General features: G+C 33.6%; 1 protein-coding gene across 1 annotated transcript; it reads left to right on the top strand.

The window, feature by feature from the left end:
* Nucleotides 1-4,064: 4,064 nt before the first annotated feature.
* On the top strand, nt 4,065-13,962 carry LOC149155121 (DEAD-box ATP-dependent RNA helicase 20-like). The gene is given in 13 exon segments (XM_089444322.1): nt 4,065-4,272; nt 6,463-6,642; nt 6,827-6,988; nt 7,146-7,300; nt 8,008-8,100; nt 8,252-8,337; nt 8,441-8,681; nt 10,833-10,940; nt 12,720-12,791; nt 12,997-13,071; nt 13,219-13,308; nt 13,443-13,603; nt 13,872-13,962. Coding segments are annotated over 13 exon segments (1,722 nt in total).
* Nucleotides 13,963-17,895: the final 3,933 nt, after the last annotated feature.

Here is a 17,895-nt window from a genome sequence, read left to right as displayed (position 1 = left end):
AAAGAGCTTAGAATTTCCATAATGATCTTTGAAACTATTGGCATTTTGAATCCAAAGGAGGCTCCATCTCCAGGAAAATGGTTCAATGAAAGAGGAGGCAAGTAAAATGTATAAGTATAAAAAGTAGGAGAGGAAATGGTTGGTAGCTCTGTATATAGTGATAGCTTTCTCACCATAGTGCATTATGTACCTGAAATCATGTCAACATCGTGCCATAGGGTTGATCCCTTCAAGTTGCATAATTTCCTTGTCTTATTTCTTGTGAGATATAATTTGTTTTGTAGTGCCAACCCTTAATGGGTTACTTTAGTTAGAACTATTTTTTACTTATCTTTCAGCCCATCAATATCTATCGAATCATTCTTGATATGTTACATTATTATCTTCTTATTGATTTCATCCCATGTCACTTGTAATTTCGAATTAATGAACTTCTTCAAGAAGTAAATTATACTCTTGTTATGATGATGATTATGATTAACATCCATTAAGATCATAATTTATCTATGTGACCTTAAAAAGAAAAGAGCTAACCTAGATTATTTTAGAATATTATTTCTTGTTCAAAATTCATTAGGAAAAGCATTCCAAGATTACCATAGTTTTGATGAATTAGGAGCTTAGAAGGTTAGTGTTGTAACAAATATTTTGAAATCGAGTTCTAATTTGGGTGTAGTCATGTCACTCTAGGAAAAAGTTCGTTTCATCTTCAACCCTCTTAGTGTCATAGAGATGATAAATTCTAGCATCACACTATATTTTGAGAAAGTGACTTTCATCTTCAGCCTTCTTAGTGTCACAAAGATGATAAATTCTAGCGTCACAAGTGCCTTTCATCTTCAAACCTCTTAGTGTCACATAGATGATAAATTATAGCATCACACTATATTTTTAGAAAGTTACTTTCATCTTCAACCCTCTTAGTGTGACAAATATAATAAATTCTAGCATCACAATATATTTTGGGAATAGTTCAATGCCCAACTTCATTGTGGAGCTTATAAAAGTTCATAAATGTTTTATAAATGTTGATTTTCTTGTTTGTACTAGTTAGAATTGAGAATTAACTACCTTCTTGAATATTATCTTAACTTTTATTTTCCAACTCTTTATTGCACCATAAAATTTTAAAATTAAAATATAACAATATTTTTAATGTCATCTATTATTATAATAGCATATTTCTATATTCTCCAATTATTTAACACAATATCCACTTAATTTGGTAGCAATCAACTTTACAAACACTATACTTTTGTAACAAACCTTGACATCACTCTCCAGCATCTGAGTTTTTTTTTTTTGGTCTAACTAATAATAATGCATCGACTAATGTACTAAAAATCAATATTTCTACTCCATATGTGTCCCTTTTTTTTCAACATACCATTATAAATCATATTTGTATTATTTTCATGAAACTCAACTCACCTACTTAATCCATATATTACATACCTCAATATTATTATAATTATTTTCACCAACTTGACTCGTGATTTAATCTACTAGTTGTATACTTGGCCATTTAATGTCGTATGACAAGGTCTGCACACCATTGTACACATGGAGGGTGATGAACTTAATTTGTTTACGGTTTCATGTGAGGTGGCAACCTAATTGCTTCCTCTGGCACTCCCTATACTTGATAGTTGTGCAATGGATAGCACAGACCCAATAATCCACCTACTTGTCACCCAATCCCATGTGAGGAGGTATGTGATGGCACGAATCTTCATGGTTACGGTTTCGAGGGTAAATCAATGGTTGTGTATCCTTGGCTCCATACCAACAACTCTAATGTATTAGGGCTAACCCTATCCTATTCCTAACCTCCTAAGTTCTCTTTTCTGCCCATTTTCCTCACCCTCTTCCAATTTCGACAGAGTTATTGTTCCTTCACATTTCCAAACGCACATTCATAAACCTGTCCCTTTCCAGGGTCTGGTTCGAGGTAAATTTCACCATTTCGAAATTTGTTTCCTACTCCATTGCTCAGCCATTGCCCTGGTTCACCGCGGTCTTTGATAGTCACGGGTTCATTACCATTTCCCACCACTTATGAGAGAACTCTGAGCGACGACATGGGGACAATGAAGGATTGGTGTTCGACTATGCATTCACTTAACCTGGTTTTAGGTAATTTTTTGGAAATTATCTTTTTTACTCAATTTTCCCCTGAAATCTCGTATCTTTCACTCTCGGGATTAAATTTTAGTTCGTCTTATTTCTTGTACAGGTGTTGTAGTGACCCAGGGCATCATTTTGCCCAACGACTGCACTATGCTTAAGATTTTCGCTTCCAACACCCAAGTTAGTTTATTGGCTAAGCTTCTCCTGGTTTAAGATTGTTTTAGTCTATTTCCCTTATTTTCTTCGAATCTAACTAGTGAATTCTTTCCTTGAATCCAGGTGGGTCGTCAGCAACAAACCTCAGCAAGTTTATCCAGGTAAGGGTTTTGGGATTTATTAGTTGCATGCCATAGTCTAGTTTACTCGAAATTTCTTACTTGAATAAGTCCATAGTTAATTGATACGTGTTTGTTTGGTCCTCACAGGTATGCTTTATACCAGAGTTTGGACCGGAAGATATCTGTCACAACTGGCTCGCTCTGCACTAATTGTCGCTTGTATGCTTCCAGGTTGGTTCCTCACTGGTTTCGACCTCCTTCACTCCATGGAGTTTGATTCTCGACATTACAATTTCTCCGTTATTGTTCTACTAAGTTTTTCCCTATATGGAAGGCCTTACAGTATGGTGGTCATGAGGGTTGTTATCACTGTGACTGTATAAATTTTCTAAGGAATACCTCAGGGTACCCTCCAATGTTTGATTCAAATACTTATCTTTTCTATTTAGTCTATGTTGGACTTCGTTTGGGGGTATCAACCTAAGCAAGATGAGGTAATTGTTATGTTCATGCTTATTTAACTATGCACATAGTTTATAAGACTCTATTTGGACATCTCATAGAGTTTTGTGTTTTGGAAAGCCAAGTTGTAGGCTCACGATTTAGCGTCCATATGTTAACGGGCAAATTCTTAAGTTATCCCCTATTTTGGGTCTATTGGTATTCATATGTGTTGCAGAGCTCTATTCTTAAAATGTTTTATGGTTCTATTATTGAAACCCTGAATGGTTATCTTGATGTATCTAGTTCTATACATGAGTGTTTATCGAAGTATATATGTATACATACATTTTTAGTTAATCATATTGACACTTTGTTGTACTACTCAAGCGGATTTTTCTGGTTTAGTATTTTGCATTTATACCTATTTTGTATACCCTTTATGGAGTAGTTCTTGTAGACCTCCTTAATGATTGACCTTCGTTTAATATTTGAAGTCTGCTAAAATGTTTGCTTCAGCATAGTATATATGATCTTATCCTAGAAATCAGTTGTCATTCATTAAATTTTCTATAGTTAATCTACGTGGTCTGAAGGCATGAAAAGTATTAGCACAACGTAAATGCACAGTTCCAGCTTCTGTCTTCTTGCAAGATTGTATGTCATACGTCTATTGATTTACTTAACTTTACTGTAAAATTTCCACTGTCTGCATGCATTTAACTATATAAATTAAATTCGTGAAGGCAAAGTATTCACCTTTGTTAATTTCGTATGCCAATTTGTTAATTTACCCTCTTAATTCACGACAAATCGTACTATATTATTTCACTGGATTAAAATATCCAAATGAATTGCATAAGTCTTGTCATGCATTTGATTTAAGACGTGCACAAGTAAATACACCTACTTTTTTTCATGCACCGGATTGTGAGTGTTAAATGGAAATACATAGATGCTTCATGGATTTAGTTCTAAACATGCAAGTAATACTACATGCACTACCTAATGCACATAATTAAAAAGAATTCAATATAATGCATAATTTTTTTGTTCCTCAATTTCGATTAATATGATATGCATTGAATCTCTCATGCAAATCACCACAATGTGCGTGCATTAATTTAAGATATTCCCGACAACATGCATGCATTAATTTAATATATTACCTCTGTGTGCAAGGTTTCTGTCCCATAAATCTCAACCTGCTGCGACATGTATATTATTTGTCCCTTAATTTCACTGTCGAAGCAGGATTTTAACAACCTGACATCCTTTAAGAATAATTTCTATGAGGAGGTAGAGGAAATCACCTCTATGACTAAAGACGAGGTCAGCGAATATTGCAAGAGACATGAAATTACAGTCGATGGTCGGGACGTTCCCAAGCCCGTCAAAATTTTTCATGACGCAAGTTTTCCAGGTATTATTAATATTTGTCTCTTCATCATAATTTATTTTCCAGCCATTCCCCCACCACCAAAAAAGGAATTCCTGGGTGAAAAACTAACACCCATTCCCCAAAGAAATTATTTTATGTCTAACAATTTTTTAAGAATTCCCCAAATATTTTGTCTAACAACAAAGATTTTGTCTAACAACTTTTTAAGACAGAATAGAGAAAGGGTTTAGAGTCTTGAGAAATTTGTGACTTCGGTAATTATACACATTCTCTCCCTTATCTCTTTTATCTTTTTTACTTGACATTATAACATTACATTATCTTATATCTAACTTTTTTTTATTTAAATTTTTAATTATTACCACTCATTGTTTTAGGATATTTGACAGTGGTTCCAACCTCATTGGACTTTAAGATATTTGACAGTGGTTCCAACCTCATTGGACTTGAAGAAAGTAGAATTTCATATCAATTTAGTGCCCTTAACAGTTTTCAAGATTGTGGGTTTTCAGTATTGGGTGTTTTCATTGGATTGCTCAATGATGAATTTGCATGAGATCTATTGTTATTGTTAGGGTTTTATCATTATTATTATTTTTTTTTTTTTATATTTTTAGAAATGAGACCCTATGCTAGGAACTTCTATGTCACAGTCCCCTCAAATTTCCTTGAGAATAGTTTGCATGCCCCTCCATATGTGTCTCTCTGCTCCTACACTCCCATACCAAAAACTTGGTGGAAAATTGGTTCCCAACACATTTCCTTGGGGATGTGCTATTGAAGCTAAGAAAGGTTGCCTCCCGTAACTTTAATCTAGCAATACATTTAGCCTCTAATTTTAGAGGTTTTGCAAGAAGTTAGTATTTTTGGGACCTGGACTGCTTGAAGCAATTTTGATTATAAGCGTCATCTGCACTTCATCCCTAAATTTTTCAGTTGTGACTTGGTCTTGGCTTTTATTGTGCACGCTTCTCTTTGTGATGGGATTAAATTGTTCAAACTTCATTGCACGTGGATTTTTTGTGTGTGAAGTTTTCCTGTTTGACTATTTCTGAGATCAATTTTTTACATCACGATATCCAACTACTCTCTTGCTCTCTTGTCCAAGAGGAGAAATTTTCAACCATCCTTGTTAGCTAAGCGTTTGTGCCGGAAGGTTAAATTATTCTTCTACTTTCCTCCAGTTTCCTCTCTAAATAATAGGCAATGATAGGATGGTAATCTAGATTAATTCTACCATGAATTCTAAGTAGGGATTTTCCTCAGCACAAGTTCAAAGTTAGAGGACGTGTAACATTCCTTGGCTGTGTGTCTGCCTTTGCTGAATTTAAATTGCAGCACATCACTACTTTCCTTCTAATTCCCACATTCCTGAATTGCTATGAGGGATTGCTATTGAAGGTTGACATGATAAAAAGGGTAGTTGTAGTGCTTCTATGCTTTGACCTTGTATTCTCCGGCGAGACTCTGTTGCCCATCCCTGAGAAGGGACTGTTTTGCAAAATCTGTAGATACTTTATTGTATGATATTAATGTGCCAATTTCCTATTCTTTGTAACATTTTTTTAAGATCCTTTCTCACTATGATTGTTTTCATATTTCAAAGCTTTTTAAGGATGTATTTATGATATGAACCAAGGTAATATAAGGGGTTAAATGTAAATGATATGATTCCAAAGGGTAGTATTTATGGGGTTAAATGCCTATGTTATGTGTAAATAATTATGTAATATGGTTGGCTTAATAAGTAATGGGCCATATGTGCACTGTTTAAATAGGTATATAAAGAAATCATATAATCATTATTGAAGGCATGTGATTTGAATGTATAAATGTATTTGGTATTTGGAGGATTTTATCTTATTGCTATCTTAGTTAAAAGTACCCCTCACATGTTAACATGTCTGTGTATTGATGATTGATGATTCCTTGAATCCTATGTTGAATTGTACATGAATGCAGGATAATTTAGAAATTTGTCTTTTGGCCTTCTTGAATTGGACTTGGTTGCCCTATATTTTATGATTTCTATCCAACCTAAAAATTTGAAATGTGTAAAATAGGATCGTTGAGCAACAGTCAAATCTCAGGCCTTTCTATATCTATTTTGGGTGTCAGATTTTACTGATTATCAAAATTGTCGTTTTAAGACATTTCTGGAACGTAAGAAAAATTATGCTAATTTTTGAATTGTAGGTATTTTTCTGTCAGAGTATGTTCTTGAAGAGGTTGTAAAGGCAGGCTTTACGGAGCCAACACCTATTCAAGCTCAAGGATGGCGTATGGCTTTGAAAGGGCGGGATTTAATTGGTGTTGCTGAGACAGGCTCTGGGAAGACACTGGCATATCTTTTACCTGCTATTCTTCATGTTAATGCTCAACCTTATTTAGGTTTGTTATTGTGTCTTTTAGCTTTAAATTGTCGAGAGCCTTATCTCCTCCTTGGCCCTTTTACTGTGATGTAAATTTTTTTTTTTTTAAGTATGATCTCTTGATGGGAGGGAAATGTCTTTTTCCTCCATACCTACCATACATGGCTACATATTAAATGTTGTCACTTGTTGTCATATATCAGCTCCAGGAGATGGGCCTATTGTCTTGGTGTTAGCACCTACACGTGAGCTTGCTATCTAGTTCTAGCAAGAGGCAACTAAATTTGGGGCAGCGTCAAAAATCAAGAATACATGTATATATGGAGGTGCTCCCAAAGGTCCACAAGTACGGGATCTTTTGAAAGGTAGGTTACTTTGTAGCATCACTCTAAGCCTTTTATGTATTCACAAATCTCGATCGTTTATGTTTTATTGTTTCATTGCCTTCACTGTTTATATGTTCTCAAACCTTTGGATGTCACTCTGAATTGCTAGTTTTATTCTTCCCTTGTTTGGATTTAGGGGTTGAGATTGTCATTGCAACTTCGGGTCGGTTAATCGATATGTTGGAGTCACAAAATACAAACTTGCGAAGAGTGACATATCTTGTGTTAGATGAAGTTGATCGTATGCTAGACATGGGTTTTGAACCACAGATAAAAAAAATTGTTTCTCAAGTATGTATCGTTTCCATTTAATATATACTATAGGCTTAGTTACACGGGATAAATTGCGCACTCATAAACATTTCAATATGACCTGTTTTGTGTCTTTAATATTGATTTCGATTACTTATTGACTCAGATATCAAATCTGTTTTCATCAGTAGTTAAGAATGCATTATAAAAGACCATAAAAAGACATTTTTTTTTTTGTTGGGTTATATTTTGTTTCTTTCGTTGTTATTATTATTATTATTTTTTCTCTGGTGTTCTCAATTTTGTTCTTTCCTGGCTAAGGAAGAAGGTTGGTATTGAAACGTTAATTGTCGGTTTTAAATATTTGTTTTGGGAGCAGCAATGTCTCATTTTGATTTTGATTATTCACAGTAGAATTCATTAATACAAGTAGTGTCTAGAAATGTAAGTTCACATCCATGGTTTCGAGAGAATTGTAACTTTGAACAGCACACACATGCACATGTATGTATGGACTTTATATCGGTGCCTTAATGAAAAGGACCTTGTTGGTGATGGCAGTGAATTATTATTTACTTAGAACTTTTCCCTTGGGTATGGACCAACTTTTGTGGATCTTTCTGTAATCCATATTTATCTGCTGGAAAATGTTTAATTAACCTATCTTCCTGCACTATTTCTCTCATTTGACATTAGAGCTATTTGGTGTCTGTTGTAACCAATTATGAATCTTCCCTAGTATGCAGATTCGGCCAGATCGACAGACATTATACTGGAGTGCAACTTGGCCAAAGGAAGTCGAGCTTCTTGCTAAGCAATCTCTGCATAATTCGTACAAGGTGGTTTCTTTTCTACAAGTCTGCATGTAATAAAACTGAGCTCTGCTTTTCTTGGGTGGCAAGTGATGGTCTCTGTTATGTTTGCAACTTTATTATTATTGGAGGTTTTCCAATGCCTGCTAAAGCTGTATGAACTTCTATGTCTTTCTAGGTAATAATTAGCTCACAAGAACTCAAGGCAAACCATGCTATTGAGCAAATTGTGGAGATTGTTTTTGAACATGAGAAGTATACAAGGTGTAGTTTATCCTTCCTAGGTGCAGTTTATAGTATATACTGACTATCATTTTGCTTTTAAGCTGTGCAAATGCACCCATGAATTTAGACATTTCTCTTTCAGGTTAATACGTCTCTTAGAGGAGATCATGGATGGTAGCCACTTGCTTATCTTTTTGGAAGCTAAAAAAGGTTGTGACCAAGTTACTAGGAAACTTCGTATGGATGGATGGCCAGCACTATCAATTCATGGAGATAAAAGCCAAGCTGAGAGAGATTGGGTCTTATCAGAATTTAACGCTGGAAAGAGCCCTATTATGACTGCTACCAATGTTGATGTACAAGGCTTGGGTATGTACAAATTGATGTATTAAAGAATCGAAAGTTCACTTTTTGTACACCAGAATGTTTACAAGGTTTTGTTTTATTACCTATTCACAGTTCATCTCTTTATTTTTTAGGTTAGAGGAGGTTGATTATAGGATCAGCTATGTAGATTCCAAACTTCTTGCCTTTAGCTCCATGAGCTGAATTGACATGTTATTGGGTATTAGAACTGAAATTATTTGATATTTTCAGTTGGCTGATCATTACAAGTTGGGTGGAGGGGTGCAAAAATAATGCATTGATTGAAATTTAGGGTGTTGATTTTTTCAAGTTGTGGATTCTGGGCTGCTAGTGGTTATTCTGAAGCATGGATTGTAGCTTGGTAGCGGTTGAATACAACTCCTATGTTTGATGGCAGGGAACCTCGTGGCCGCCGCCATTGCTCTTGTCCAAATTTATAGAGCTGGCTTTCTAGTGCAACCTGATTGGCTTTTGCAACATGTGACGTTTCTCCCGTACGTGGCAGATTTTGCTGTAGTCTATTGTCAGATGGCAAGCCTTTCTTGGACTATGTAATAGGAATTGCATTATTGAAGCATGGTTTCTTATTTCATGGTTATTATTCTATGCTTTTCTCTTGCATATGGACATTTCATTAGGGCCATACCTATATCACCCAATTGGATCTACTTGGGAAACATAGAAATCCAATACTATTAAATCAGGCCTGTAGTCTAAGAGTTCATTTATGCATCACGTATATTCTTATGTTGGGTGAAGGGATAGAATATACTACATCTATTGCCAAATATAACATTTTTCTTCTTAGTAATAGAGAGAGATGAACTATTTTCCATCTCGTGATCGTTATTGGTGCTTCTTTTACTTACAAGATAGAGATGCTTGCAGTCCTCTCTTATTCTATATATGCATGTATTAGCCATTGAAATTGATTATTTTTGGGCATCAATTATATCCATGTAATTCTTTTCTTCCTCCTAGCATAATGTTTTGGGTATGAACTGTAATTGACAATCTTGTATAGATAAGATCAAGTTCTTGAATTTCATTAATTAGTCATGTGTACTTGTAAAACTAAGATGATATGCTTAGGTCCTCTTATTATATTTTTATTACAAGTCCAGTTTGATCTTTTGACACATTCTCTATTCCATCAGACAATATCGATTTTACGTATTGTTTTAAAATTTCATATCATTAATCATCTCATTTTTTTTCCACCTGTCACGCTGTCAAATGACAGAGCATACAAAGAGGCTAGTTGAAGAAAGGTTCACAATAGTTGGTGGTTACCAATAAAATGCTGAGGTAGGCTATTATTTAGCAACTAAAGGAATTTTTAACCTTTGAACTGGATTAGTAATGACAAGAACTACACTTGTTGTATTGGTGATAGTCCAAGTTCTTGAAATCATAATGGGTGATCCGATCCTAACCAAGATTTCTACTGTAAAGCTTGATATTATATTTTTATATTTGAATCTAGGTTGTATATGGAGATACAGATTCAGTTATGATATAGTTTGGTGTACCAAATATAGAAGAGGCCATGACGCTATGGAGGGAAGCCTCAGATTATATTAGTGGTACACTTACAAAGGTACAGTGTAAAGAATTTTAAATATCCATGAAGCCTATAGAGTTGTTAATGATGTTTTTGTAGGGATGAATGTTTTAATATCACCTTTCTTTTTAAAACTAATCTTCTTTTGACATTCCACTTCCATGAGATCTTTGTAAATATGCACAGGACAAGATGATTAGTTATGCTTTTCTGTGGCTTATCTGCATCTGTTTGGTGCATCTTTGGCATCTAATCAGTGCGTTATTTAACATATGCTTTTATGTAGCCTATTAAACTAGAATTTGAAAAAATATACTACCCATACTTGTTGATCAGCAAGAAAAGATGTGTTGGGTTGTTGTGGACAAAGCCAGATGCTTATGACAAAATGGATACTAAAGGTGACAAACCTAATCTTTTTGTTTCAAAGACAGGCCTTAGTGTTTGTGAAGGCTCAAAATGCTCTTAGAAAAATAATTTATTTGATGCCTTCTTAATTATTAAATATTCCCAATCTTTTAAATATTCCACATCAATAGGCATTGAAACAGTACGAAGGGACAATTGCCTGCTGGTGAAGAACTTGGTTACAGAGTGCCTTCACAAAATACTCATTGATCGTGACATACCTGGTGCAGTGCAGTATGTCAAGAACACTATTTCTGACTTGTTAATGAACAGAATGGATTTGTCACTTTTGGTGATAACTAAGGTGAGAAAATTGAACCCTTCTGCATGTTTATGACAAATTTTTTTTGACCATTTGCTACTTTTGAAATGGGGAAAATATGATAGGGGGAAGAGGAGATTTACATTGCGATCAAGTCACTTATTACATATTCCTGGTTTCAAGTGTTAGAAGTATATACAATATACCTACTTCGGGACATTTCACATGATTTTACAACTTTTAACTTTACTTAAATTCTCATAAAATCGTGAATTTTTCAAATAGCTCTTTAACTTATTTGCATCCATTTAGATTATTATTCTTTTGATATACATGTAATTACATTTGGCTTTGGAAAATGAACCTAATTTACATTGTATGTCATTTTCTTCGTTATATATATATGAATTTGAGATCTTCGTTTTTACAGATTTGAAAGGTTGTCAAGGAGGTCATCACTGCTTAGGTATAGAAGGTGTGCTTCGAGTAAGCCTGGGCTGCTTTGTATCCAATTCTAAAATTTATATTCCTTACAAGTTGTTTGGCTTTTAAACACGTTGGATACCGGATTCTAATTTCTTGTCATGAGCTTTTTAAGTTTGAAGTGGCATCACGTCTTTCACAGAAGGTAAATCCAGATCAGTATTAAGGTCTGAATTTTCATGCAGAACTAACCACCCATTGGTTACAAACCAAATTGTTTGTGGGGGCTTTAACATGCAAGTGGCCTTGGCAATTTTCAAATGCATAACCATGGCAACATAACTTACATAAAATCATATCCGCGTATCGATGCCATTTGACTATAAGTGGCACATGCGTCTCGGGCACTTCGTGCGATGTCAAGCGCATTATTTTCCCCAATAGTATTGGACCATAGTGATAGGCCTCTGGAGTCTGAACTGTTTACCTTAACATCACCTCAGATATTTTATTTCACTATATTTCTTACAACAGTTGGAACTACGAAGTTGCATGAATGTCATGACTCGTGGCATTCAGGATGGTGGCCCTTGAAGAGCCTTATGTGGATTTCTTTGATGGTGATCCCCTTTTTTATTCCATTTGCTTTTATTCAATTCTATGGTGAGTTTACTTAAAATGATTCTCAACAATCTATTTCAATACCAAATCTGGTTCAAATTACCAATTTTTACTCTGTTTTTGCTTAGATTAGACAGGTTTCATGACTTTGTGGCAAATTTCAATTAGACATCAAAATTTTCCAATCATGGACTTCATAAAATGACATATCATGAACTAACGTCTTTATAACTATTGATGTAGGTGAAGTTGCTAGACTTGGTGCCAGGTATGCTTCTCTTCTTTCACGTTTTTTGGATACAATGTGCCTTTTAAGTACACAAACAATCTGCTTGGATAAATTAACTTTTGGAGAATCAATTTTAGATTTGGTGATTTGTAGAAAACATTTGATGACAAATCCAGGGGTGGGGGTTGGTGATATTTTCACACAATGTTTCACTAGTTCAGTGATATCTAACAGATCCCCCGTACAGCAATCACCTACATCATCAAAATTTCAACCTACATTCTGTACTTGGAAGGGATTCAGTCAATATTTACTGCTAGCAATGGGAGGAAGAAGTGTCAAGGGAGGCTCTTATACAATTGAAGAGAATCAAAACATATGACAATATATAATATATCTGCATTTTTAATCTCATGCTGAGAAAAATTGATTACTGTTTAGCTGCGGCAGAAACAGATGTTTGTAGGTCATATCCTTTATCAAGGCTATCAACATATTCTTAAGGGCATCATTGTTTTCCTGTGCTAAAAATCTCTTTGCTTAGTCAGGGTCTGACAAAGACTAGAGATGACTATGCAGTAAAGGCAGCACACGTGGAACTAGCTGAGTGCATGCGGAAGGTAAATACTGGAAATAACTTCTCAGAACAAGTATAATGAATGGTGCAATGCCTTCTGGTTCCATTTCAATCCTATCTCTCTTTTTTTATTACCACAGTGCATCTAAAGGCTCTTGTAATATTTTTCTTTTTATTGACAATGAGTCCATTGTTGGATTTTTTAAATTGATGTCGTGTTTTAAAGCCAAGCTGCCCCTGGTTTACAGAGGGATGCTGCAACTACTCCAACTGTGGGTGATCGTGTTCCATATGTCATCATAAAGGTTGCAAAAGGTGCCAAGGTAATAATTAACTCCTTCTGTGCTCAGCATAAGTCTCAATATTGCAGTAAAAAATGGTTATTTTAATTATTTTGTTATGTTTTATTTGGAGGCATAATTTAGAGAGGGATTATGGATATAATGACTAATGTGTTTACTTGGGCACAGGCATATGATAAATCTAAGGATCCAATTTACGTACTAGAGAATAACATCCCTATTGATCCACAATATTATCTGGAGAATCAACTGAGCAAGGTGAAAGACCAAAGCATCATCACTTGTAGTTTATGCTCTTTTTGAAAATTTCACTATTGTTTCAAATATATCTTGATAGATAGTAATTCTTTCCAGCTAAGTGTTTTTTATTAGTCCCTATTTTTGCTCTGTAGGCACTGTTGAGAATATTTGAGCCCATTTTGAAGAATGCAAGCAAGGAGCTTCTTCATGGTAGTCACACACGAGCAGTTTCCATATCAACTCCTTCAAATAGTGGAATTATGAAATTTGCCAAGAAACAATTCAGTTGTATTGGTTGTAAAACACCTATCAGGTATTTAGTTAATACAAGTAGAGGGTGTCCTGCATGTGGTTTCCTTGCTTATAGTAGTGCACAATTGACAATAACTATTGTTTTAGTTTGGCACTTTAGAAAGCTACTAGGGTTCATCTTTTTTATGTGGAAAAATCTATGAGGTTGCATGATTCCATGCCTGCTCTCCTTGTATGTAACTGCCTAGCTTTCTTATAATAAGAATGTCTAGTTAGGTTGCTTCATATTGAAATTCATGATGTTACTTGATTTCATGTTGCCATTGCAGCAAAGAAGATCAGGCACTTTGTTCACATTGCAAAGGAAGAGAAGCAGAATTGTATCAGAAAACAGTTGCAAATGGTAAGCTGGTATTCTAATACAATTACTCTTTATTTGGAGAATTTAAAGTAGGCCTTGTGTTTATTGTTCTCACCTAGATTTTCTATCACATGACACTAATATTTGATCAATGTCAGTGAGGGAATTAGAAATGCTCTTTGGTAAACTATGGACACAATGTCAGCGGTGCCAAGGCTCTCTGCACCAAGATGTTCTTTGCACAAGGATTTTGAATGCTATATTTCAAGTATTACATTTTCATAACATGATTTAAATTTACATTATGGATGTATTTTGTAACATTTGTGTGATCATGTATTTGTTTTTAATTAATAGGATGTTTTTTTTTACTTTTACAATTACTATCTCTTTTATACTTACATTGATGTCCTATCCTTATTGCAGTCGTGACTACCCAATATTTTATCGTAGGAAAAAAGCTCAGAAAGACCCAACAGACGCAAAGGTGCAACTAGAGCACTGACAGTTTTGAGGATGCTTCCTGTGTAGCTTGTAATTTTTTGTATTATCGAATATTTTTGTTTTCCTAAATTTTCTCTGGTGTATGTTTCCCTTATTTAATGGACCAAGGAATTTATTTGGTCCCTGAATCAGGATGAGCATGGTTTATTTATTGTACAATAATTGTCAAGTCCTTGTTATTTAATGTTAACCAGTTCGATATATCTTTTCTCCTTGCAAATGAGATGGAGAAAAAGTCAAAATGGGTACATATTTCCCAAGGCACACCCTATAAATGCAATGTGCATGCATATACCAAAATTTAGGAGAGCACACACTATAAAACATAGATCTCCAGGCTTACATATGTATATCCAGACATGCATATAGTTGAATGGATGGATGGATGGATAGGTAGATAGAGATGGATACACAGATAGATTGGGAGGAGCAAATCCGAGAGAATAGTTTGAGCAAATTTATTTTTTTTAAATAATTTTTGGCAGGAGCAAATCCGAGACAATAGTTTGAGCAGATTTATTTATTTTTAAATAATTTCTTTTATTGTCTCTAGAGAGACAATAGTTTGAATTATGAACATTTATTTTTTTTTAAATAATTTTTTATATTGTCTCTAGAGAGACAATAGTTTGAATTATGGACATTTATTTTTTTTTAATAATTTTTTATATTGTCTCTAGAGAGACAATAGTTTGAATTATGGACATTCATTTTTTTAAATATAATTTTTTTTATTGTCTCTAGAGAGACAATAGTTTGAATTATGGACATTTTTTTTTTTTAAATAATTGTTTATATTGTCTCTAGAGAGACAATAGTTTGAATTATGGAATTGTCTCTAAAAAGACAAAAATGTAATTGTCTCTAAAGAGACACAAACGAAATTGTCTCTAGAGAGACAAATCAAATTGTCTTTATAGAGACAATAATAATATGTGTTCTATATTGTCTTTATGAGATAAATTTTTGAGACATTATATTTTGAGAGACCCACTTAGAGACAATATTTACGACAATACACAAGTTTGATTTTGTCTTAAGTTAAGACAATTGACTCAAATATTGTCTTAAAACCCCCCTACATGTAGTAGTGGATGTTTCCATTTCTAAGTGAGAAAAAAAACTTTCTACCTACTTGTAAATATGCTAAAAAACGATCTGCCCTCAAAACAATTTTAAGTGCTAGTAAAAACACTTGTTTTTACACTAATAGAATTTAACGCACTCTGATACCATGTTAGAAAAAATTAGGCGGAGGCAGAGGAGAGGTGTTTCATGAAGAGTTCAATTGCTGCAAGGATATCACAACTACACAAAGGCTTAATAAAACATAGGAAAATGGCTCATGGCAAAGCAAAGTAAAAAAGAGTAAAGCTTGGAGCAACACAATAAAACTTAGGATTGAATTCTAATTCATGAAAATTCATTCATATGAGACTGCAACTCATTCACCAAGTAAAAAAAAGTTTACGACGATTTACAGTTCACCAGGGGTTGCAGAGTAACACACAGTAAAACATAGTAACTGTTGTTTACACACGCCCCAACAAAATTCGCTCCATGATTTTCTCCTCAAATTTGACATTAATACGTGACAGAGCAAATAATTAATACTCAGGTGTTGTGGAGTGTGGGCAATATGCCCACAGTAAATGCTTGCCCATATTAATTTACCAATCTTCATTAAATACCTTAACTTCTATGATGTGTTGTGGAATGGTTCAAGTTGTACTTCTGTTTTGATTTTAGTCCTTCCACCTTCACTTAAATATGCAACCGCGTAGTAGTTGAATGGGCAAGCATGGTGTTTGTTAGTGTGATTAAGGCGGTGGTTGGGATTAATATTTGCAATAACTGACAGAATACATAATTGTTAATAATTAGAGGAAATAACTCAACTTTTCAGAATCAGAATAGCATACTAATGGAAAAATTCAACATGTCCCTTATATAGAAAAGGTGTTCTTTGCTCTTGGGGTGTGACTAAGGTTGGTTTATCAAGCAATCTCAGTTGTGTGGATGAATAATGAAATGTAGATGGTTTTTGAGTAGACGGACTCATTCTACAACCTAGTGTGATGTGTAGTTGTGGCAGTCGAATGAGTCATGAAATTTGAAATTTTGCTTTAAAAAAAATAAAAAATTAAAAAATTAAAAAAAAATAACTATACAAAATATTTAAATAATGTGAGTTCATAAAAAAAGTTACACCTAAAAATCTGGATTTTTTAAACTCATATTAGATGTTTATTTAGAATAAATTTATGCTGGTTTATTTTAATGGTAAATTTTAAAATATTAGAAAAATATAAATGGATAAAATTTAACAATTTCACTTTGCACATGTATAAAATTTTTAAAATATGTAAAAATAAAAAACCCTAAATAAATATCAACCATTTGTTGTGTTTATATACCTATTTGTTTAGGTCAAACTCGATAAATCAATAAAATGCATCGTGCCATCCTCAAATTTGTTTCTAGACATGATCTGTGGATTGATTTACTGTGCTTCAAAATATTGCGACCAATGCATACTTAATCGAAACATTAGTTTTGGTGAAAATCTCGCACCTAAGTCTTCCCCCTTTCGCAAGTCTGTGGATAGATCGTTAAAGAGAAAGTGTCGCCGTTGAAGCAGGCCTCCATGGCCCCCTCCCTGGCCGCGCTTTATGAACCGAAAGCGGTTTGAAGGTGAACATATATGGAAACAAATATAGAAATATATACATAAATTATTTTTTTTAATATTATTTTGTATATACGAAACAAACAAAAAAATTTGGTTGAAATTTGGTTAATTGTTTATCTTTTGAATATTTAAAAAAGAATTATTGGGTTTTGTAAATTAAAAATTTACTTATTTTTAAATATATATATTATTAAATAAATAATATTTTCCAAAAAAATATCAATTTTAATAATAAATTACTTATTTTTTTAATTGAATATTTACCTAAATTTTATGACGTGAAAGCTCCCTATTTCAAGATGGAGTGAAAGAGCTGAGGTTAACTTTTTTAATAAAAAATTTTGAATCAGCAAAATTAAATCTGGGTTCCCTATTTTAACCTCGGTTGGAAGAGCCGTCGACCTTTTTAATGATGATGATTAATGTTTTTAATCTTCATTAAAAACATTTAAATGAGCCAGATTAAATCTGGGTCGAATATGCTTAGTCTAAGAAACATATCTACGACTCTCTGTTGACCAGGCAGGAAGCGACACCCAAAAAACAAATTTCATGTTATTTTTTTGATGAAAAATTTGGAGACATGTTATGTGACGTGGTGAATCGTCGGGAATTAGATTGTCCAATTTAATATATATATCCCAAAAAAAATCACTGGTTGATTTTCTAAATATTGAGTTATCCAAATCATGTTTTAATTATAATAAACTCAAATATATATATATATATATATATATATATATATAATTGTATTTAATATATTAAATATTATACAATATTATAAATTAAATAATTA

This window comes from Pinus tabuliformis, chromosome 9 (genome assembly GCF_031772625.1).
Source record: "Pinus tabuliformis cultivar Carrire ecotype Pingquan chromosome 9, CPIR1, whole genome shotgun sequence".
NCBI classification, from domain to species: Eukaryota; Viridiplantae; Streptophyta; class Pinopsida; order Pinales; family Pinaceae; genus Pinus; species Pinus tabuliformis.
The sequence above is the reverse complement of the archived record's forward strand: the minus strand, read 5'-3'. Positions and strand labels throughout refer to the sequence as shown.